At 45.0% G+C, this 24,036-nt stretch overlaps 1 protein-coding gene across 1 annotated transcript in view; it reads left to right on the forward strand.

Moving 5' to 3' along the window:
- Nucleotides 1–14,837: 14,837 nt before the first annotated feature.
- FBP2 (fructose-bisphosphatase 2) overlaps nt 14,838–24,036 on the forward strand; it is a 54,863-nt gene continuing 45,664 nt past the window's right edge. Inside the window, exons 1-3 of the mRNA XM_044756824.2 lie at nt 14,838–15,439; nt 19,540–19,702; nt 22,023–22,115. Of these exons, the coding sequence (XP_044612759.1) occupies nt 15,270–15,439; nt 19,540–19,702; nt 22,023–22,115 (426 nt within the window). The 5' untranslated portion in view covers nt 14,838–15,269. The remainder of the gene's footprint in view (nt 15,440–19,539; nt 19,703–22,022; nt 22,116–24,036) is intronic.

A 24,036-nucleotide genomic window follows, 5' to 3' on the forward strand; every position in this document is an offset into this window, starting at 1 on the left:
TTGTGTCAAATAGTAATAATAATAGTAACAGTTAATTCATATAAGATAATGTGTAATCTTCTCAGCAACCTTATGAATTAGGTATTGTGAATAACCCATTTCACAGATGACTAATGGAAGACAGTCAGGTTATCTGCCCAAGGTCTCCAGCCAATGAGCGACAGAGCTCAGATATGAACCCAGGCGGTCTGGCCACTAACCTCGGAGCTAACGTATCACTTGTACGTGTTGTCCGCTCAGGTCTGGCTGTGCAGCACTAACCCGAGCAAGGCTGTGCGTGCCCCCCGGAGCTGGAGGGGTGATCAGTTAGTGGTGGTACTCATCTATGACCTCTCGGCCTCCCAAACTTGGGTGTAACCGTCTGAGTCACAGACGAAGGCTTCCATTATCACTCAGTGGTGTCTTTTCTATAAAAACATAACACTTTACTAAACTAACAGAGCCCAGCAAGTCCTGAGGCCCAATTACCATAAGGAAAGGACTCTCCATCAGAACAAGATTTAAGCAGACACACTTGGTTGCAGCAAGCATATTTCTCACCAGGCTCTCTATATAAACAGTTCCTTCCATAGCTGACCCTGGTTCTTTCCGGACTGGAATTCCAAGATCACGGCAAGTTATATCAGATAGTAAGGAACATCTTAACATCTTGAGCTCTTGTGAACTCAGACAGGTGTGCTTGTGTAAATCCGGCTTTTCTCCCTCCAAACGCTCATCGTTAATTCTACGTCTTTCCAACAGATAACTCAGTTTTATCTTGAGCATTGGCTCTGCATTTGTCCACTGACTGGACCCGGAGCCAGTATTTCTGCCACTCCAGCTGTGACTGGCCCTCACAGGAAAGCCCCCTCACTCATAAAACACCTTTTGAGTTTTAACCATCTTGTAACTCAGTTCTTGTAGCTTCTGGTTCTCAAAGCACTGACGGAGATGTGGCAGGCCAGGAGTCATTTCCTATTATTAAGACAGCTGGATGGGAAATGCTACTCCTCCACTCTGGTGCCATGATGAAACCAAGCAAAATCACAGAAAGATCTCTTTCCTCTGCTTTTGTCTGTAGGTTCTGTGTGGTGCCTTTTGATTGAGCCATCAGTTTATTTAACTGAGGGTTTTCAACTGGTACTTGTTTGCACTGTACGGTGGATGCATCCAGTCTTTCTCTGTCTTTTTCTTTGAGAAAAGAAGACACAAACCCAGAGAAACAGCACGCAATGATCTTCCTCTGATGGCTCTTGGAATCCCAAAGCTGGATTTGACCTTGGAGATCCCTGGATGCCCTTCACCGATGAGGGTGAGGGGATGGCATTCACTGAGTGTTGTGTAGAGACTTGGCAAGACCCAGGTCCTCTGGTTGTCAGGCCCCACAATGTCACACTGTCGCTAAAATGGGAGATCCCTCCTACCCTTAATCAAAACACGCAAAGGAAAACATCGTCCTCTGACCGCTCACATATTTGGCTGCCAGGGATTTTCTATAAGATTCCTCAGTCACAGCGTTAGCAGGACTTGTAAAGAGGCCCATGCCTCCCCATTCCCACCTCCAGGTCTGACTTTTGCTCTTAGAGGCTCCATACCATACCCTGCACCTTCCAAATTAAAACCATACTTGGCAATAAGCCTAAATTCTAAATATTTTACAGCAAATCTGTAGAAGAGTTTCTCCACAATGGTGTATTTGCTGTTTTGTGTCCTTTGCCAAAAGCTAAGAAAGCATCTTTCCAGCTTGACTCCAGGGCATCCATCTGCCCTGGCTTTGCCACCACAGCTGTGCCACTGGGCATTTGATGGAACACTCTGTGACCAGGATGGGGGTAGAAGCTCCGCCTGAGCATCGCTGGTTCCCAAAATCCTCAGTGACTGTGGCCTGGTCCCCAACTTCAGAATTGGGAATAACTTTGACATGTCTATGGAGGGTTGAATGATGGCCCTCCAAAAGACACATGCATGTGCAAATCCCTGGAAGCGGTAAATGTGGCCTTATTTGGAAAAAGGATCCCTACAGATATAATTAAATTAAGCGTTTTGAGATGAGATCCTACTGAATTACTCAGGCGGGTCCTAAATCCAATGACAAGTGTCCTTATAGAGACACAGAGAAGGTGATGTGAAGATGGAGGTTAGATTGGAGTGATGTGGCCACAAGCTAAGGAAACCGAGGAATGCTGACTGCCACCAGCTGAAAGAGCCAAGCAAGGATTCTTCCCTAGAGGGCCCTGAAGTGGTATGGCCCTGCTGGCACCTCGATTCTCGACTTCTGGCCTTCAGAACAGGGGAAAAATGAAGGTCTGCTGCTTTAAGCTACTCAGTTTGAGAAAATTTGTTGCAGCAGCCCTGGGAAACTAATACAATGCCTTCCTGAAGCAGCAGTGGTTTTGCGTGTGTTTTCTGATCATGTAATTCAAGGTCCCTCATGCAACAGAGCCTAGAGAACATCTGTTCCTTCACAGGACTGTTCCCACCAAACGGGTGCCTGGATGTGCACAGGCCATTGACTACACAATTCTGAGGACTCGAAGGATTAAACTCAAAATGGCCTGCCTTTTTATTGAGATGCTACTTTTGGTTTCTCTGAGGTTCTGAGGTGCTGCTCCTAAGGTGCAGGTGCACGTGACACCCACAAGCTGGGGTGGAGCAGAGCAGAAATGGTGGTGGGGCACGGAGGGCACACCTTTCTCTGTTGAGGGTCTTGGTGAGCTGCAGAGAAGGCAGTGCAGCAACAGCAACTAACTTTGAGACACTTTATGCTGGAGTCAGGTTGACCTGAAGTCAAGTCCTGCTTCTGCCACTTACCAGCTGTGTTGGTCTGGTGGAGACCAACTAAAAGCTCACCACACCATTTTCTCTTCCTGGACTCACAAGAAAACTACATTTCCCAGCCTCCTTTGCATGTAGATAAGAGCCATGTGACTGGACTTTGGCCAATGGGATGCAGGTGGAAATGATGTCTACTACTTCTAGGTTGAAAATCCAATGCTTAATCCTTCATCCTCTCTCTTACCTTCCATGCAACCTTTGAAGCCTTTCACTTCAGTGACAGTATCACAACATGGCAGGACCTGGGTGCCTGGGCCATCACACTGTCCACATCAGATTGTGATGTGAAGGAGAAATAAACCTTTGTTGTACAAAGCTACTGGGATTTGGGGCTTATTTGTTACTGCAGTATATCCTAGGCCATCCTAAGACTGAATTTGGGGAAGTTTTTTTAACCTCTCTGAACCTCAGTTTCTTCATTTGTATATTGTTAATTGTTACACCTATTGTTGTAGCCAAGGTCATTTTCACTATAAGTAACAGAAATCCATTCATTCTAGCTAAATCAGAAAGGGAATTTGTTGGAGAGAGTCAAGGGGATCTCACAAAACCTGGTACCCATTTGTACAAGACAGTTCACTGAAGGATGCATCCCTCATAGGTCCAGCATTAGCACCCAATTCACTAGCGTCTCAAGCTAAGTTCCCAGGACAGAAAATCTGATTGGCTCACCTTGTGTCAAGTGTCGACTTCTGGTCCAATCAGCTGCAGCCAGAGACCAGGGTCACATAGAGCAAGCATGCCTTGAGTCTTCTTCTTATGGGAAGGATGCAATTTTCTCCAAAATGGGGATCATGAGTTGAGCAGATACCCCAAATATGTTTGCCAGGCTACACACAGGGATGTTGACGTTACATGAAAAAGCATGTATTGGGCTGGTTCCACATGTAAGGAGCTTGGAAGTCACCATTCCATCGTAGCAACAAGTAAAAAGCTGAATGGACTGAAAGTTTTTCTTGGATCCATAACTGAGGGGAGGACACAGACAAGATTGGAGACACCACTGAGTGACTACAGAGAGGCATGGCTTACCAGAGCAGAGACTCACAGGGGAAACTACCATGAAAACCAGCAGGGGTGGGAGAACCCAAACTGTAATTGACAATTTGCTGGAGGCTCAGTGTGGACAAGTCTGAGAGTTAAAAACTACAGAGGACCCAGCCATAGGTGATCCTCCGTAATATTGTGAGATTTACCTCCAAGAGCTCGAAGAGATTCTCACAGTAAATATCCAAGGAAAAGGAATCATTTAAAAACACACCAGAGCACTCAGCTCTTCTTAACAAGGCCTGCCCTCAGGGGAAGCTAGTTAACCAGGGCCTAACCTGCAGGAGTCTTATCAGAGTCTAACCAACTCAGGGAGGGGAAATACCCAACTCCAGCCAGCTCTAGCCATCTATAGGGGAAGAAAAAACCTGAGAAGCACTGGTGAAGCTCACAGCCCAGAGGCACGGGCTCACTAACTGCTGAGATCTGATCATGGGACTACAGGACACTTGCCCTCCCCAACACCTCACCACCACATGACCCAAAGTCTATTTACAGCAGTTCCTTTTACCCAGTACATCATGTCCAGCTATTGAGAAAAAATTACAAGGCATACCAAAAGGCAAAAAACAAAATGAAGAGTCAGAACAAGCATCAGAACCAGACATGGCAGAGATGTTGGAATTACCAAACCAGGAATTTAAAACAACCATGATTAATATGCTAAGGGCTCTAATGGATAAAGCAGATGGCATGCAAGAACAAATGTGCAATGTATGCAGAGAGATGGAAATCCTAAAACGAAATACTGGAGACTAAAAGACACTGTAACAGAAATAAAGAATGCTTTTGATGAGCTTATTAGTAGACTGGATGGCTGAAGAAAGAATCTCTGAGTGAGGGGATAGATCAATAGCATCCTTGAAAATTGAAAAGCAAAGAAAACAAAGACTGAAAAAAAAAGGAACCAAGGGAGAATATCCCAGGACTGTGGGATAACTATAGAAGGAGGGACATAGATGTAAGGGGAATACCAGAAGGAGAAGACAGAAAGGAACAGAAGAAATATTTGAAACAATAATGACTGAGAATTTCCCCCAAATTAATGTCAGACACCAAACCACAAATCCAGGCAGTTCAGAGAAGACTAAGCAGGATAAATACCAAAAAAGCTACACCTAAAAACTACACCTACGAAAACACCTTCAAACTGTAGGAAACCAAAGATAAGAAAAATCCTGAAAGAAGCCAGAAGAAATAAGCCCCTTACCTATAGAGGAACCAAGATAAGATTACCTCTCACTTCTTCTCAGAAACCATGCAAACAAGAAGACAGCGAAATATTTAAAATGTTGAGGGAAAAAACTTACCAACCTAGAATTCTGTAATCTGTGAAGTTATCCCTTAAGAGCGAAGAAGAAATAAAGACTTTCTCAGACAAAGATTGAGGGAATTTGTCGCCAGTAGATCTGCCTTGCAAAAAATGTTGAAAGAAGTTCTTTGGAGAGAAGGAAAATAATATAGGTCAGAAACTTAGATCTGCAGAAAGAAAGGAAGAACACTGAAGAAGCCATTAGTGAAGGGAAAATGAAAACTTTTACTTTTCTTATTCTTAATGGATCTAACAGATAATAGTTTGTTCAAAATAGTGATAGCAATAATGTATTTGATTGTGTCTGCTTATGTATATATCTTATGTATATATGCTTATGTTTGCTTGTGTATAAGTGAAATAAAAGACAGCAATGACACAAGGGATAGGAGGAAAGAATTAGAATTATTTTATTATTCTAAGGTACTCGCACTACCCATAAATGGTATAGTGTTATCTGAAAGTGGACTTGGATTAGTTGTAAATTTATCTTGCAAACTGTAGGGCAACCACTAAAAAAATAAATGTAAGTGATATACTAAGACAAGAGAGAAAATGAAATCATATCAAATACTCAACTAAAACCGTAAAATGCAGAAAAAAGGTGGAAGACAAAAACAGGAACAAAGAACAAGGGCAACTCATAAAAAACAGTTACAAATATAATAAATATTAATCCAACTATATCAATAATCACTTTGAATGTCAGTGGTCTAAATCTATCATTAAAAGACAGGTTATTAGAGTGAATTAAAAAACATGACCCAATATATGTTGTCCACAAGAAACCCACTCTAAATATAAAGGCACATATAGATTAAAAATAAATGAATGGAGAAAAATATACCATGCTCTCATTAATCCAAAGAAAGCGGGGGTAGCTATATTAATTTCAGACAGAGCTGACTTCAAAGTAAGGAAAGTTATTAGGGATAAATAAGGGCATTACATTATATGAAAGTGTTCAATTCCCCAAGAAGACAGTAATCCTTAACATGTATGTGCCTAACAACAGAGAGTTAAACTACATGAGGCAAAACTGACAGAACTGCAAGGAGAAATAGATGAATTCACTATCGTGGTTGGAGACGTCAACACTCCTCTCTCAGAAATGGACAGATCAACAGGCAGAAAGTTAGTAAGGACACAGTTGAACTTAACACCACCATTAATCAATAAGATATAATTGACATCTATAGACTGCTTCATCAATAACAGAAAAATATACATTTTTCTCAAGCTCACATGGAACATTCACCAAGATAGACCACATTCTGGGCCATAAAACACACCTTAACAAATTTATAAGAGTAGAAATCACAAAATGTCTGCTGTTAGACCACAATGGAAATAAACTTGAAATCAATAATAGGAAGATAACTGGAAAATGCCAAATTACATGGAGATTCAACAGCACACTTCTAAATAACATACAGATGAAAGAAGAAATCTCAAGAGAAATTTACAAATATTTTGAGCTAATTGAAAATAACACAACTGATCAAAATTTGTGGGATGCAGTGAAGTAGTGCTGAAAGGGAAATTTATAGCATTGAATGCATATATTACAAACAAAGAAAGATCGAAAATCAATCACCTAAGTTTCCACTGTAGGAAACTAGGAAAAGAAGAGCAAATTAAACCCAAAGTAAGCAGAAGAAAAGAAATAATAAGAATCAGAGCAGAAATCAATGAAATTGAAAACAGGAAATCAATAGAGAAAATCAATGAAACAAAAGGTGGTTCTTCAAAAAGATAATAAAATTGATAAGCCTCTTGCCAGGCTAACTAAGACAAGAAAAGTGAGAATACAATTTGCCAGTATCAGAAATAAAAGTAGGGACATCACTACAGATCCCACGGACATTATAAGGATAATGAAGGAATACTATGAACAACTCTATGCCCACAAATTTGATAACCTAGATGAAATGGATCAATTCCTTGAAAGACACAACCTGTCAAAACTCATACAAGAAGAAACAGATAATATGACTAGGACTATATCTATTAAAGAAATTAATAACCTTCCAAAGCAGAAAGTATAAAGCTAAGATAGGTTCTGATGAATTCCACCAAACATTTAAGGAAAAAATAATATCATCTTTTTGTGTTTTTTTGGTGAAGAAGATTCGCCCTGAGCTAACATCTGGTGCCAATCTTCCTCTTTTTGCTGGAGGAAGATTCACCCTGAGCTACATCTGTGCCAGTCTTCCTCTACTTTGTATGTGGGATGTCTCCACAGCATGGCTGATGAGTGGAATAAGTTTGCAACCATGATTCGAACCCGTGAACCCCAGGCCACTGAAACAGAGTGTGCAGAACCAGTTGGCCATTGGGCCAGCCCCTCAAGTCTTTAAAATATTCTTCAGAAGATAGAACCTGAGGAAATGCTTCCTAACTCAGTCAGTGAGGCTGGTATTATCCTAATACCAAACCTAGAAAAAGACATTACAAGAAAAGAAAACTACAGATCAATATCTCATGAACATAGATGTAAAAATCTTCAACAAAGTTTTAGCAAATCAAATCCCCAAAAGTATATGACATTATATACCACAAACAAGTGGGACTATCCAGGTATGCAAGGCTGGTTCAATTTTTGAAAATCAATTAATGTAACCCATTACATCAACAGACTTCAAAAGAAAAATCAACAATCATATCAATAAATTCACAAAAAGCATTTGACAAAATCCATTCATGATACAAGCTCTCAGTAAACTAGAAATAGAGGGGAACCTTCTTAATGTGATAAAGACTATCTACAAAGAACCTACAGATAACATCATACATAATGGTGAGAAATTCAAAGCTTTCCTACTAAGATCAGGTAGAAGGCAAGGATGTCCCTTCTCACCACTCCTTTTCAAGGTCATACTGGAAGTTCTTGCTAATGCAATAAGGTGGGGAAGGGAAGTAAGAGGTATACAGATTGGGAAGGAAAATATAAAACTGTCTTTGTTCACAGATGACATGATCATCTATGTAGACAATCCAAAAGAAATAACAAAAAACCCTCCTGAAACTAATAAGAGATTACAGCAAGATTGCAGGATTCAAGGTTAGTATACAAAAGTCAATTGCTTTCCTATATGCCAACAATGAATAAGTGGAATTTGAAATTAAAAACACAATACCAACTACATTAGCACCCCCAAAAATGAAATACTTAGGTATAAATCTAACAAAATATGTATAAGATCTATGTGAGGAAACTACAAAACTCCAATGAATAAAATTAAAGAAGAACTAACTCAGTAGAGAGTTATTGCATGTTCATGAATAGAAAGACTCAATATTGTCAAGATGTCAGTTCTTCCCAACTTTATCTACTGATTCAATGCAATCCCACTCAAAATCTCAGCAAGCTCTCTATGGATATTGACAAACTGATTCTAAAATTTGTATGGAGAAGCAATAGACCCTGAGTAGCCAACACAACATTGAAGGAGGAGAACAAAGTTGGAGGACTGATGCTACCCAACTTCAAGACTCACTATAAAGCTACAGTAATTAAGACAGTGTGGTATCGGCAAAAGAATAGACAAATAGATCAATGGAACAGAATTGAGAGCCCAGAAATAGAACCACGTGAATGTAGTCACTGATCTTTGACACAGGAGCACAGGCAATGCAGTGGAGCAAAGCTGGTCTCTTGAAAAATGGAGTTGGGACAACTGGACATCTACTTGCAAAAAAATGAATTTAGACCTTACACCCTTCCCAAAAATTAATTCAAAATGGATCACAGGCCTAAATGTAAAATGCAAGACTTCTAGAAGATAACATGGGAGAAAACTTAGATGACCTTGTATGGTGATGCCTTTTTAGATACAAGACCAAAGACACAATCCATGAAAAAGAATTGATATGCTGACTTGATTAAAATTAAAAACTTCTGGTCTGGGAAAGACAAGATCAAGAGAACACAAAGACAAGCCACAGACTGGTAGAAAATCTTTGCAGAAGACACACCTGATAAAGGACTGTTACCCCAAATATGCAAAGAACTCTTAAAGCTCTACAGTAGAAAACAGCCCGATGAATAAACGGGCCAAAGACCTCAACAGACACCTCACTGAAGAGGATATACAGACGGCAAATAAGCATATGACAAGATGCTCCAAATCATATGTCATCAAGGAAATGAAATCAAAACAATGAGATACCGCTATGCGCTTATTAGAATGATGAAAATCCAAAACACTATCACCACCAAATGCTAGCAAGGATGTGGAGCAATAGGAACTCTCTCCTTCATTGCTGGTAGGAATGCAAAGTGGTACACTCACTGTGGAAGACAGTTCCAGGTTTCTTACAAAACTAAACATACTTTCCATATGATCCAGCAATCACACTATTTGGTATTTCAGGAACTGAAAACTCACGTCCACACAAAAACCTGCAGAAGGATGTTTATAGCAGCTTTATTCATGATCGCCAAAACTTGGAAGCAACTAAGACGTCCTTCATTAGGGGACTGGGCAAATAAACTGTGGAGTATCTAGACAATGGGGTATTATTCAGTGCTAAAAGAAATGAGACATTGAGCCATGAAAGTACACAGAGAAACCTTAAATGCATATTACTCAGTGAAAGAAGCCCATCTGAAAAGGCTACATGCTGTATGATTCCAACCATATGACATTCTGGAAAAGGCAAAATATGGAGACAATAAAGAGATCAGTGGTTGCCAAGGGTAAGGCGGGGAGGGGAGAGATGAGTAGGCAGAGCACAGAGGATTTTTAGGGCAGTGAAAATATCCTGTGTGATACTATAACGATGGATATATGCCATTATACATTTGTCCCAGCCCATAGCATGTACAACACCAAGAGTGAGTCCTAATTGCAACTGTGGACTTGGGATGATGACTATGTCTTAATGTAGGTTCATCCTTGATTTAAAAAAATATACCATTCTGGTGAGTGATGTTAATAACAGGAGAGGCTACGCATGTGTGGGTGCATGGGGAAATGAGAAATCTCTATTCCTCTTCTCAATTTTCTTGTAAACTTAAACTACTTTAAAAAACAGTCTTTAAAAAAATTAAAAGAAAACAGCATAGGATGATGAGAATATAAGTAAAAGGCACAATGGGTAGTACAGAATTAAAACACAGCTCTACCACACGCCAGTCCCACTTTAACTTTGTTTTGCATTAGAAGAATGTACAAAGCACTTTCCTATAGATTTTTTTCGTATTGAAAACTGGACTTGGTACAATTATGTTATAGGAAAGTGGGAATTGTATTCTTTAGTTTCCATCCTTGTTTTCTGTTATCCCACCAAGTTGCTGCGTAAGCATCAAGCTGGTTTCATTGGTGCACAAGACAAAGTGGATGTGCTCTGCGAGGACACGGGTGCCTACATGAAGCAGTTTACAATGGCATTCAGGGTTCTGTGCTCGGTATGTAGGCAGTATGGTAGTCCCATGTGGACAAATGTGCAGACATTTTTTTTAACATTTTTCTATAAGTGCATATTTTTTTGCATTTTTACCTGATAGCATTATTTCTCATAATGAAAACTTTACAAAAGCATGTGTTGGCATTACATGAGAGAGTGTATGGAAAGAATCTGAGCAGGTTTGCTAACAAAGAATGGTCGCTCAGCTGATCCTCTAGAGTCACATTGCAGATCCTTGCCTTCAGGGGGAGGGCCCTGACACGTGAGCAGGATTGCCTCAACTGCTGGGAGGGTCTGCGTGTCCTGATCTCCTTAGACTCAGGTCTGTGAGCATCTCCCACGCAGCATGGCAGGGCGTGGATAGCTCTGTGGGCACCGTTTATCCCTGGCACTGAAATACGTGTGAGCTGGGTGCTCCTCTCCCCTCCTCGGGGCTTTCACCACAGCGGCTCTATTAGTTTACACCATGTTGTGTGCCCTGGAAGAACTCTGGCATTTGCTGAAAGGTCATCAGCTGCAATTTTAGACCATTGGGTAACTTGAACTTCTAACGTTTAAATGTAGCTGCAAAGGGGTGTGATGGCTGCACCCAGTGGTCAGCCGGGGCAGGCTGGCGGCAGAAACAGCAGACGCGCCCCGGATCCCCTTATGGGCGAGTAGTTGATGGATTATAAATGACACTAGCCAATACGTCCCCCTCCTAATCCCCAAAGTATCCAGCCTTTTGCTCATTCTTAACCTCCACAGCATGCTGGGCACCAGTGCTTCTCCTGGGAGCTGTTTTGAAGCACTGGTTTGTTTGTTTGTTTCACTTCCAATCTGTTGTGAACTTTTATAAAACCTAATAAAAAGAATTACTGGAAAGGCCAATGAACACATGTAAAGATGCTCAAGGTCACTAATTATTAGGGAAACGCCAATCAAAGCCACAATGAGACACCATTTCCCCCATTAGGATGGCTATTATCAACAAAACAGAAAATAACAACTGTTGGCAGGGATGTGGAGACGTTAGAACACCTGCGCACTGCTGGCGGGAAAGTGAAATGGTGCAGCCACTGTGGAAAAGGTCTAGAGGTTCCTCAAGAAATTAGAGTTCCCACATGACCCAGCAATTCTACTTCTGGGTATATACCCTAAAAAATGGAAAGCAGGAACTTGAACAGATCTTTGTCCAACCACGTTCATGGCAGCATTATTCCAATAGCCAAAAGATAGAAGCAGGGTCCGGCCCTGTGGCCGAGAGGTTAAGTTTGAGCACTCCGCTTCAGTGGCCCCAGGTTCAGATCCTGGGCGTGGACCTACACGCTGCTTATCGAGCCATGCTGAGGTGGCATCCCACACAGAAGAACTAGAATGACTTACAACTTGTATATACAACTACGTACTGGGGTCTTGGGGAGAAAAGAGAAAAAAGGAAAAAGAAAAAAGAGGAAGATTGGCAACAGATGTTAGCTCAGGGTCAATCTTCCTCACCAAAAAGCATACCTAAAAATAAAAGGTAGGAGTAACCCAGGTGTCCGTTAAAGGATGAATGGATAAACAAAACGTGGTGTATCAGTACAACGGAATATTATTCAGCCTTAAAAATGAAGGAAATTTGGACACATGTTGCAACGTGGATAAACCTCAAAGACATTATGCTAAGTGCAACAAGCCAGTCATAGAAGGACAAGTATTGTATGATTCCACTCATATGAAGTACCTAGAACAGTCAAATTCGTAGAGATGGAAAGTGGCGCAGTGGCTTCCAGGGGCTGGGGACTATGTGGGAACAGAGAATTAGTGCTTAATGGGCACAAAATTTCGCTTTGGGAAGATGAAAAAGGTCTGGAGATGGATGATGGTGATGGTTGTAGGACAATGTGAATGTACTTAAAGCCGCTGAACTGTACCTTAAAAATGGTTAAAATGGTAAAAAAAAAAAAAAATTACTGGGAAAATGAACTAAAAAACAAATAATTACAAAATATAGGCCCCAACTGATTTGTGTTAGATGGTAATTTCATTTCCATTTAAATTATTTTTTTTGTTAAACATAAATTACATTTTAATAAATATAATCAGAGCAAACGCAACAGAAAAATTGCTATAGAAATTTCTAAATACTTTCAGTTTTTCTACTTCCCTTGTCGTGGACCAGCACAGTTTGCAGACTGTCCATGATTCTCTTTGTATTTTGTTTTACAGTAAAATGACTTAAAAAATATACCGTTCTATGAATTTTAACACATATAGATTCAAGTCTTCATCACCGTAATCAGCATATAGAACAGTTCCATCAGGCAAAATACTCCCTTTTCCGGCCCCCTCCCCACCCCTTACCCCTGGCAACTGGGGCCATTGTTCTCTGTCTCTGTAAGACTATGAGACTGGCTGCTTCTGCCCAGCACAATGCCTTTGAGTTTCATCTCCGTGCTACGTGTAACAATAGTTTGTTCCTTTTTACTGTTGAATAGTGTTCCACTTTATGGATCTACCACAGTTTGTTTATCCATTCACCATTGAAGAGCATTTGGGTATTTGCAGTTTCTGACAATTACAAACAGAGCTTCTGTCAATATTTGTGAATGGGTTTTTGTGTGAATGTACGTATTCATTTCTCTAAGAAAGATGTGAGGTCCACTTTGAGCGGCACTGTTTTGTACCATCAGGTGGGAAAACCTTAATCAGATGACAACGTTAGACTTTAAAGGGAACCTGGACACCGGTCAACCAGGCCCTCCTTGGTCTGGCAGTCATTTACTGGCCCGGAACTCCTCATCTCCAGCCACTGCTCTTTCTATAATCACGTCCGACGAATCATGGTTGATCTGTCATGCAAAAGACAAAAACTTAGACGGGGCAGGATCAAAGAAAGTTCCATTCCACAGGCGTCGCAATTCCCAGAAGCTCTTGGAAAAGAAAAAGACAGTTTTCTGGTTTACATCCTGGTGATGTCAAAATTAAAACGTTCCAGCAGAGCTGCTCCTCTCCCAGAGCTGTATCTCCCGGAAGCCTTCGCACGAGCCCACGCACAGAGAAGGAAGCCTGTCGCAGCGTGGTCCACCTGATTGTCCACCCTGGGATGCAGGCCGTCTCTCAGGGCCCACACAGATGTGTTTCCAATGCGTTTGGCTATGGCAGACACTTGAGATGGTTGATCCAACACCAGTGCCCAACTCTTGCAGCAAGAGATGACCATGTGATACAAAGCTGGCCAGTGCGCCATTGGTGCAAGTCTGCCGGAAGCAGGGAGTGGGGTGTTTCTGGGGAAATTTTTCTTTCCTAATAAAAAGGAACTGATGTGGTTGAGCTGCCTTTCTCCCCTCTTTGGGTCTTCAGCATGGACGAGATGTTCAGAGCTAAAATGACAAGCTTGGAGGCAAAAGCCAGCTGACCAAGGATTACCAAGAAGAGACAGAGTGGTTCCCAGCGGAACCTGTGAAGGGCTCAATGCATGCCAGCAGCCGCCTCCTAGAGAATTCATGAGAAAATGTGAGATAAATGAACTCCAAGATTTAAATCACTCTGAGTTTTCTATTACTAGCAGCTAGACACATTCTAATCGAAATAAGTCAAAGGAAAAAAATCAAATTACAGAGCAATGTGCACATTCTGCTATTTTGTAAAACGGAATTATATATGTATACATAACAGTTATATATGCAAGAGAAATGGGATGTGCCAGGCACGCCTATCACCTTTCATCCTCACAACCACTCTGTGAGGTAGATGTTTCATTGTCATCTCCATTTACAAGGGGAAACTGAGGCTCCAGGAACTTTCCTAGGTGGTACAACTGGCAGATGACTAGCGTGGGACTCAGAGCCGGATCTGTTGGCCACTAGAGAAAGTGCTTGGACCACCTTATGCAGACCACCACCACCCCACCCCCAGCCCCAGCCTGATGGCACCTGTTACCAAAACAGCCCCCCCCCTCCAGCTCTAGTGGTTATTTCTAGGGAGTGGGCTGGGGGATGGGCAGGTGGCGAGAACTTGCACTTTTTCTTTATACTCTTCTGTAATGTTTCCTATATGAAAGTGCAGATCTAGAGAAACTGATAAAATAACTCTGGTGCTAGGCTCTGTGCTAGCAATACAGCCTTTTTCTTCCAGATTTGGAGATCCATTCAGTCATGCATGCTTTTTGGGAATAAAAGCATCCTTTTCAAACTTATGTGAAAGAACTCTGGCTCAGAAGTCCCAGGATTGCCACTATTTTATGTAACCCTTACCCCAGATAAGACGTCCGCCAATCTGCCAGTTATATGACTACAGGGAGGTCGGGTTCTGCAGCAGACACATGCCAAGGATCCTGAGTCCTTAAAGAAGAGAGTTTTATGGATCATCTTTCAGTAGCTAGATTTCTCATCTCCCACCTGTTAGTAAATGACTGCTTCTTAGGATCTTTAAAGAGAAAGGTTCATCAAGAGAAAGAAGGTCTGTGTTTCTGGGCTGCCCGTTTCTATTTACAGCTTGCTTATGGCCTTGGCAGCCTTGAGAACCAGCCCGCGCCGGGGAGATTTCCTTGAGGGCTCGCCCAGTTATCTCAACCACGTGGGCTGGGGCACTTTTCCTTAAAGGTCCTGGCACGGCCAGCACAGACTTCTAAGCAGCTCTGATACGGAGGAGCCACAGCCCTCAGAGATAAACAAGGCTTTCTGCAGGGAGGAAAGAAGGATTTGAAAAATTCCCCGCCGCAATGACGGACAGAAGCCCCTTCGAAACGGACATGCTCACGCTGACCCGCTACGTTATGGAGAAGGGGCGTCAGGCCAAAGGGACCGGGGAGCTCACGCAGCTGCTCAACTCCATGCTGACCGCCATCAAAGCCATCTCCTCGGCCGTGCGCAAGGCCGGCCTGGCCCACCTGTGAGTCGGGGGCGCAGGGCCGGGCGCGCGGGCCTCCCCGACCCGCAGCCGCCCCCGGGGCGGGTGTGCGCAGCGCCGCAGGTGCCGGTGCCCGGGCGAGAAACCGCAGGGAAAGCTGTTTGCCTCTGTGCCCTGGAGGGAAGTTGTGTTTGTTACTGTCACGTGTGCTTTGATAAAGGGTACTTTGACATTTCGAGAAAGAAACAAAATACTCGGAGACACGCTATGGAGAAAATATATATATATATATAATTTTTCCAGTTGCCGTGTGTTTTAATAACAAGCCCAGTGGCTTGTGACCTTAAAACACACACTGAATTATCATGATTTGTATTTGCATTCTCCCTGGCACAAAGAAACCGCAAGGAGACTTGAAGCGTCTCTTTATGCCCATTGCGGATATGAGCATCTTATAGGCGGAACCTGTGCCAATACGTTAGGAGCGGGGTCATTTACAAAACAGATGACTTCCCAGGGCCGGCCCAACCTCTCCTCTCTCTCCAACAGAAGGAGTCTTCTGCCGGCCGCTTTTCAAAGTTTCTCTTCTGTGTCTTTCTTTGTCTTCCTCTCCACTTGGTGCGCACGGAGCTGGGAGGGGCTGGGCCGGGGGGAGGGGACGCAGAGCACCGTTCCACTTTGTTCTCCTTGGTGCTTCATCCACGCACAGAATGACAGATTCATGCTACGGCTGCTGGTCGGAATGGCCAAGTGCGCAGCTTAAGTTTATGATAAAAAAAAAAAAAAGCAGTCTTTCTTTCGGCTTCCATTTCATTGTAGTAATTTCACTGGGAGGTCTTCTTAGAGGTTGAAAGCACCTATTATTAATTATTATTATTATGGCACCCAAATGCACAAATAACAAAGTCCAAAATTTAAGATTTTTTCTTAGCAGGTTAGTGTTTTAACACAAAAAAATGTGATAGCATTATATCACAAGATGTCATTGTCACAAGATAAGTATGGAACTTATTGATACAAGGTTTTGTGATGCAGTAACGGGATCCTAGTTAAAGATGCATTCTGACGGCTTTCCCCTTCCGTGTGTTGCTATAACCGTCTTATCACCTCATTTGGCAACAATGGCCAAGCTCTGCTTTTTAAGGACCTTCATGAATGTGAGGTGCAGCCATTTGCTTCTGTCCTGCTCCTGCCAGGTGATGGGTCCTGCTGAGGGACACTGCGTAGTGGCTTTGCCTCCCACTGTGTGTGGGCCCCGCGGTGCTTGGAGCGGGTTCCTGGGAGTCCCTGTTGCTTGCTGACATCACAGTATCGTCCACCCACCCTAATGGGCGGCTCCTCTGTGCGGGACGTCCCGCTAGGCAGCAGCGCTTGCGGTAGGGTTGTACCAATCAGCTGCAGAACGCTGCCTGACTTTGTGGCCGTTGAGCGTCCAGACGAAGTGGACTCAGAGATTGGATAATTAAGGGACTCATCTGACTTGGCTTTTTCTACCATGTGATCATGGGCAATGATCTATTTTTGCTAGGACTTCATCTTCCCCACTTATGAAATGGAGAGGACACTAATAGCCCCTAACTCCTAGGGTTGTTGTAAGGCTTAGTAAGTCCACGTGATAATCATTTCCACAGTGCCAGACCCGTAATAAATGCTCAGTAAATACTCCTGATTGCCGGGGTTCCAAGCCCAGACCTGGGGCAATTTGCCGGCTTTTTTGCCGGGAAATGTCGATGCAGCCGCATGACCACTAGATGGCAGGCGCGGCCCGTGGAAACGAGACGGAGGCGCCGGCGCGTTCTCGCAGACTGAGGCGGGGTCCCCGCCCGGCAGAGGCCCGGGATTCTGCCGAGTCAGCCGGCATCCGTCAGCCGGCATCCTTCCCCCGGCTCCTCGGCAACAGACGCCCAAAGCGGCAGCAGGAGAAGCCTATTGGCTGGCAATTCCTTCTTTCTAACAAGATGCTGAGGTTATTTTAAGAGGACCTGGGGTTGCTTCTCAAGTTGCTAAAAGGTTGCAGTCGGTCCTGGAGCAATTCTGCTCCTGAGAGCAGAACGGGACTCTCACATATTCCTGTCACTTTCCCACTGAGAGGGGCTCAAGCCCCGCATTCCTTTGCTTCCTCTTTTTGGGAAGAAATCTCTAGGTCCAGGCTCGATAAATGCAAAAATGATCAGAAATTCTCGTGTGTTTCCTTCTTCTTTCTCCGCTCCTTGCTGTAGAAAGAAGGGAATGCCTTGCCGGAAGCCTCTCCATGGCTTTCCGGCGTCAAGATGGTGGGCCGTCGCCCCTCGGAACTGTCGGCAAGGCTTCAGTGTTAGTTACGGTGGTGGGAGACACTGTCCTCTGCTGGGTTGTGAAGCGCCCTTTCGCCCACCGCGTGACTTGGAGCAGGTGTCAGGCAATGAGATCTCACTGTGAATGGCCTTCCATTATTTCTGGAAGGAGGGGTGTTGATGGGGGTAGACCCAGCAGGACGCCAGCACCTGGACACTGGTTGGGGATGGAGTAGAGGTGGGGTTGGAGATGTTGGGGGCTTTGCGAAGCACAGGACGTTGAGCCTGTGTCTCAGCTCTGCCCACCGCAGGCCTCCGGCGCCCTAGCTCGTCACTCTCCAGCCGCAGCTGCATCAAGATTCCAGTTTAAACAGGAGGATAGGGTTTGTGGTCCCTTTAGACTTCGACGCAAAATAACCCAGTTTTATTGTTGTTGTTTGCTTTTATTTTGAACCAGAAGGTACAAGCTTTGAGGCCAGGCTACCAGTGTTGTTTTCTAAGGCGGCTGGCTCAGCACAGCACATCCGACATCGCCTTGTGGGGGGCGTCGGGGGGGCTGTCAATCAGGGAAGAGGGTGGGAAGTGAGTTGGCCCTGCTTAGGGTAGCTCAGTGGTTCTCAACCCCTGGCTGCCTTAGAACCACCTGTGAATTCCTTCAGCCAATGAATGGAGCTGAAAAAAGGAGAGGAAGGGAAACTGCTCTCTTGCCGTCCTTTCTTCACAGGCCACTAAACACACACTGAGCTCTACTCTGCCCTCAGGCACTGTGGAGACAAATAGTAAGTCACAGTTCTTGCCCTTGGCCAGCAGATAATCCAGCAGGAAAGGCATTCCCATGAGCAAATTGTGAGCGCTGTGGAAGGGATGGCAGAGGTGTGCCAGGGGTGTGGCAGGAACAGGAAGGAGGACCAGAGAAGCTTTCGGAGCAATTAGGCGGGTGGGTAGGAAAAAGCTGATGGTGCGCAGAGAGCATCCTGTGGGTGAAATGCTGTGAGTGAAGATGAAAATAGAGGAGCAGCTTGCTGGGTGCCGGTGGCCACAGGACCTTTGTGGCTGTTGGAATGCAAAAAGCTTGAGTGGGGTGATAGCCACGTGGCTCTTAGAGGGAAGATTGTGGGGGTGGGCAGCAAAACCGGGGGTCAGTGGTGAGGCAGGTGTGTGCCCGGTGGGTTCCAGAGGCTGAGATTGGCCGAGTGAGGGTGAGAGGGACAAGGGGTAATGTCAGTGGCCAAGGCCCACTGTGGGGAACGCGGGAGCTCTGGGTGAGGTGAAAGTCATCTGACTCGCATTTGAGAAGGATCCCCGACAAAGGGGAAGCAGAGACCTTTGCCTGTTGACACTGTAATACACAAAGCTGGGTAGAGTTTTGTAGTGGTGCTCTTTCTTGTGTGGCTTGGAAGGGTAGCGGAGAGCTAAATCCGTTGAGTCCGTCCTCAAATTTCCTTCTTATTCAAGTAACGCCAAACGACAGCAGGCAATTTTTAATGGGGCCCAGCAGGCCAGCATTTGAGGATAATCAACAAACAGTTGAAATTCCAGTGCTGGAAGGTGGTCCTGTACTTTCTGGAGTGCTGTACAGTTGTGGTGATGTGTCTGACTATGAAGTCTCGGTTCCTCGTCACCTCCCAGGCTGAGTGCAGGTCTGTGTGCGAGTAAGACTGAATTCTCCTTGCGATCTGGAGAACAAGGGACCATGACAGTACCCCCGAGGTGCGTGTGAGGCAGGAGTGTTAAGAATCGCCGCCGTGAGACATGACCCACTTGGTCTATCTTTATAATCCGGAGCCTCCAGAGCCAGGAAAGGAAGGTAGGGTCCACTGTGGTGCCCCAGCGTCAGGGCTGACCTTCGTGACCTCGTTGTCTTCTTAGGTATGGAATCGCGGGGACCGTGAACGTGACGGGGGACGAGGTGAAGAAGCTGGACGTGTTGTCCAATTCCCTGGTGATCAACATGCTGCAGTCCTCCTACAGCACCTGCGTCCTGGTCTCGGAGGAGAACAAGGAGGCGATCATCACGGCCAAGGAGAAGAGGGTGCGTGCGGGGCGGGCTGCAGTCCCCTCCCCAGCAGATGGTGCTGCTGAGTCGGGAAGAATCTTGGGTTGCACAGCTTTTCTTTAGTTTCTGAGATTTTCCTGTATTGCTTAACTTTTGTTTGCCGGGAAGAACGGATTGCATACTTCATTAGTTGAAAGTCTTATGCTGTCTAGTGAAAAAAGACTCCCTAACAAGGCAGTGATTCATTCAGGAAATAAATCAGAGCAATTTACCAAAATGCCTCAGTGGGTGGGGTTCATGAGTTTCACTTACTGTACTGGTAAGCAGGGCTGGCCTTCCGGGCTGGAAAATCATCAAGTCTGGTAAAAAGTAGAGTTCTGGGGAGAGCCACACTTTCAGCCTCTTCCTCTTCTCATCCCCACTTCCACGCCCCTCCCAACACACTCTTCCCGAAGGGGGCTGTGGTTGCAGAGATGTCTTCATGCCTGACGAACTGTTGGACTAATATGGGAAGAAATCACGAAGGTCGCATGCTCAGCCGTGATGCGGCAGCAGCTTGGTTACTGTAGGGCATGACTGGGAGGGTCTGTATTCACTGTGGTTTCACGGACAGTTTATTTTTTTAAAGGTTGGCACCTGAGCTACAACTGTTGCCAATCTTCTTCTTTTTTTCCTTCTTCTTTCCCCTCAAGCCCTGCAGGACATAGTTGTATGTTCTAGTTGTGAGTGCCTCTGGTTGTGGCATGTGGGACGCCACCTCAGCATGGCCTGGTGAGCAATGCCAGGTCCGCTCCCAGGATCTGAACTGGGGAAACCCTGGGCTGCCGAAGCGGAGCATGCAAACCACTCGGCCACCAGGCTGGCCCCACACACAGTTTATTAAAGAGAGAGGTTTGCTGGCGGCCAGAAGATGCAACCCACGTTCAGCTGCGATGCAGTAACACAAAATAAATGCTGGCACTATTGGCCCTTGTTTTACACGTTGAGTGTTGGGGGCAAGGTGCCATTTCTTTATGATTAGCTGAAAGGACAGAAAAGGTCAAGCCAAATTTGTTAAACACCTACTGTATGCCAGGGACTGTGCAAAGCATTTTACTTGCTTCACGTAACTGAAGCTAAGTCACACCTATTATTTTCAACTTTCCATTTCCACTGATACGACCCTCGATGATCTCTACAATCTAATCTGCCATTTTCTTTCCCAGCTGGCCTGAGCTACACAGGCCTTCATGCTGGTTCCTGACTACTCCACACGTGCTCCCACACTAGCTCCTTGAACGTGTTCCAGCATAGGCTAGATGCTCACCAAATAGCCATTGAATGAATGCACGCGGGAATGGATGGGCCGAATTGGATTATCCACAGGAAGAATGGGGAATTTCCAATTTATGGATTATTCCATTTTTTTGTGTGCCCCTCCCCCAGGTTGAGCAAGGGACCAAAAAAAAAAGAAGAACTAAAGCTCAACTTAAGCTAGGGCAGCCTCATTGGAGAGCCGGGGAAAGTCGTTTTAGTGGTGGGAGAAATGACTCCCATTTTACCTGATGGCTCATTACCAGCGTTTAATTACCCAGGAGACTCTGGTCCCCATCACTGACGTCCTCACGGGACCTTGCACATAGGAGGCTTGTAAAACGTATCTGGGCATTTCTTTTCATGGAATGGTGGCTGGGGCAGCCCGTGATGCCGGTGGGGGTGGGCGAGAGAGACCCGCCCGCTCTGCCTTCTGGTCTTCACAGCAGCCAGGTGGGCTGGACGCAGCAAAACCCAGAAGGGTATTTTTATTCTCCTGATGTATTTGTGCATACTAGCTGTCTTAACAAGACAGACCCAGAGGGCTGGGGACATTTTTCTGAGATTTTCTGAAGTCTTTCGGTCAAAGTGCTCCAAAATGAAAAAAGCCTGTCTAGGGAGAGGCTCAGAAAGAATTATCAATAAATCAATAACTGACACTGGATATGGATAGAGCTAGCTCAACTTTATCTTTTTTCCCTACCTATTCCCAGACCTGGTGTCCTCTCATACCTCAGCAGCTTGAGGTCCCCAGTGGGCCCAGGTAGGAGGGGAGGGTGGAGCTAGCGCAGGTGCCAGGAGAGCTCTCTGGAGGGGGGTGGGACCCTGAGCGCCCCATGTGGGTGTCAGTTCATCCGTTTCCGGGCAGGTGGGCCCTGAGCTGCACAGTTCATATGTGCAAAATGCTCTGCCCTCCATAAGTGACTGTGCTTTTTGATAAGGAAATCCCTTTGCTCTGATTGCTTTTTCACGCTGTGTTATCTATCTGCCACATGCGGCCGCTTACATAGAGTGTGTTGGTGCAAAGGCAACCTGATCAGATGGCTCTCCCCTCTGCATTTAGGGGAAATACGTGGTCTGTTTTGACCCACTGGATGGATCTTCCAACATTGACTGCCTGGCCTCCATTGGAACCATATTTGCCATCTACAGAAAGGTGAGTAGACAGTCTGATCTTTAAGGCCTCCTGCCTGGAACGGCTTCTAGAAGGCCCCTGGGCTGGGAGCTGCAAGTCTGCGCTCTGCTGCAGCCTTCTCGTTGGAAGAGCTGCACTGGTGATTTCCCCTGCCTTCTTCACAGCATTCGTAAAGCAAGAGGATAGAGGGTGCCTTGTGTTGAAAACCTGGAAGCGACACAAATGTCAGCATGGTACGAGGTTCCCCGTGGTATCCATCCAGTGTTACCAGAGACTTCATGCCAAGCCACGTAGTCCACACGTTACCTCAACTTGGGACCAGGCCTGCTCCAGTCAGGGTGGCTGGCCTGTGCCCGTGGGCTTTCAGGCAGAAGGAGGCCAGGGGCACTTGAAGGTCTCAAGGACTGTTCAGTTGGGTGACCTGCCCTCTGGCTGGCTTTAGAGGCCCTGCTGTCTGTCTCCACAGCACACTCTTTCTGCTAAATTACTCACAATCAAACAAATGCAGACATCACTTATTTTCTATCCTACCAATTTGGCACTAATTTCATAACGTGTGTAGTTAATTTTCCATGTGTGTCTCTCTTAGTGCTCCTGGATTATAAACTCAGCAGAGGATTGGGTATGCCCCACATCACCTACTGTGTTGTCTGTAGATATTGGTATTGCAGTAGATATTTCTGCTTGGCTGATGGTTGTCCAAAAAAGGGGGCCAGAATTTGATTTTCGGGGGCAAAAGCTTAGTGGGAAACTAACGCCAGCAGAAGTCTGAATTAGCCTAAGCGCTCCTCCTGATAAGACAGCAAGGAGCGGGCGAGCGCTCCCTTCCTCCTGTCTCAGAGAACAAAGTGGAAGCCAAGCCAGCAGGGGTGAGAGGAAACCTCCAAGGATGTTGCTTTCCCAGTCCGTGCTTCTCTTTTCTTCTTGTGAAGAGAGAGAGGAGATTTTTGCTGAGGGAGCAGGAGAGAATGACACGAGACACTTTCTCTGGTATCTGAGAGAGTTAAAGACTGAGATGCTGTTCAGGGTGAAGCAAAGATGAGGTCGGTGAGTAAACGAGTTTGTTTCTCCTTTGAGGTACAGCTTAGAGGTCAAAATAAAGGGATAGCTGGCCTGATGTTTATGAGATTCTGGAAAAAGACACCCAGCTGTATCTTTGAGTTTTAGGTATTGGTTTTTTCATCACGGCTAATGCTCTGTCAGGCACTGCCCCACCCGCCTGCAGGCACGCTGTTCCTGCGCCAGCCCTCACCTCCGCCGAGATGCAAATGCACGCACACTATCACTGCTTTTACTGCCAGCAAACTGAAGCACAGAGAAGGTCTGCAGCTCCATTGAAATCAGCAGGGGGCACGTGGCGGGATGGGGATTAAACGGACGCTCTGATGCTCTGATGCTCTGATGCCACCATCACGGCTCTTAGCAGCTTCTCAAGACCAACTGGTTTAAAACAAGAGCAATAACGGGGAGGCTGTGCCTGTGTGGGGACAGGGGTCTATGGGACATCTCACTATCTTCCTCTCAATTCTGCTCTAGAAAAATTGAGTCTTTAAAACAAGAAAGAAAAATATTATTATATATAATATGGGATATTCACACTTGAATTTACGTGACTTTGAACATGGAGATTTTGTCTTAAATTTTGAAGAAAACAGAGACTTTGAAGGCTAGTTCAAATAACCGTAGATTCCCTTTCATAATATTTCTAAAGAAGGGGGGAAAATTTGAGGAACTAATAAACCTCTTAGAATGGAAATTGTGAAGACGATGTGAAGAGACTGCTTCGCGATGCTTAAACCAAGTGTAGTGAGAGAGCAGCTCACTTCGGAGACCTTAGGGGGCTGGCACAGCAGCTGAGAACCTTGTCAAAACCAGGGGTGATGCCCGTTTCTGACCAGGACTTCTGTGATTCTCTGATAAGCATCAATATAGAAGTTTCAGG

The sequence above is a fragment of the Equus asinus genome, chromosome 23 (genome assembly GCF_041296235.1).
Source record: "Equus asinus isolate D_3611 breed Donkey chromosome 23, EquAss-T2T_v2, whole genome shotgun sequence".
Classification (NCBI taxonomy): domain Eukaryota; kingdom Metazoa; phylum Chordata; class Mammalia; order Perissodactyla; family Equidae; genus Equus; species Equus asinus.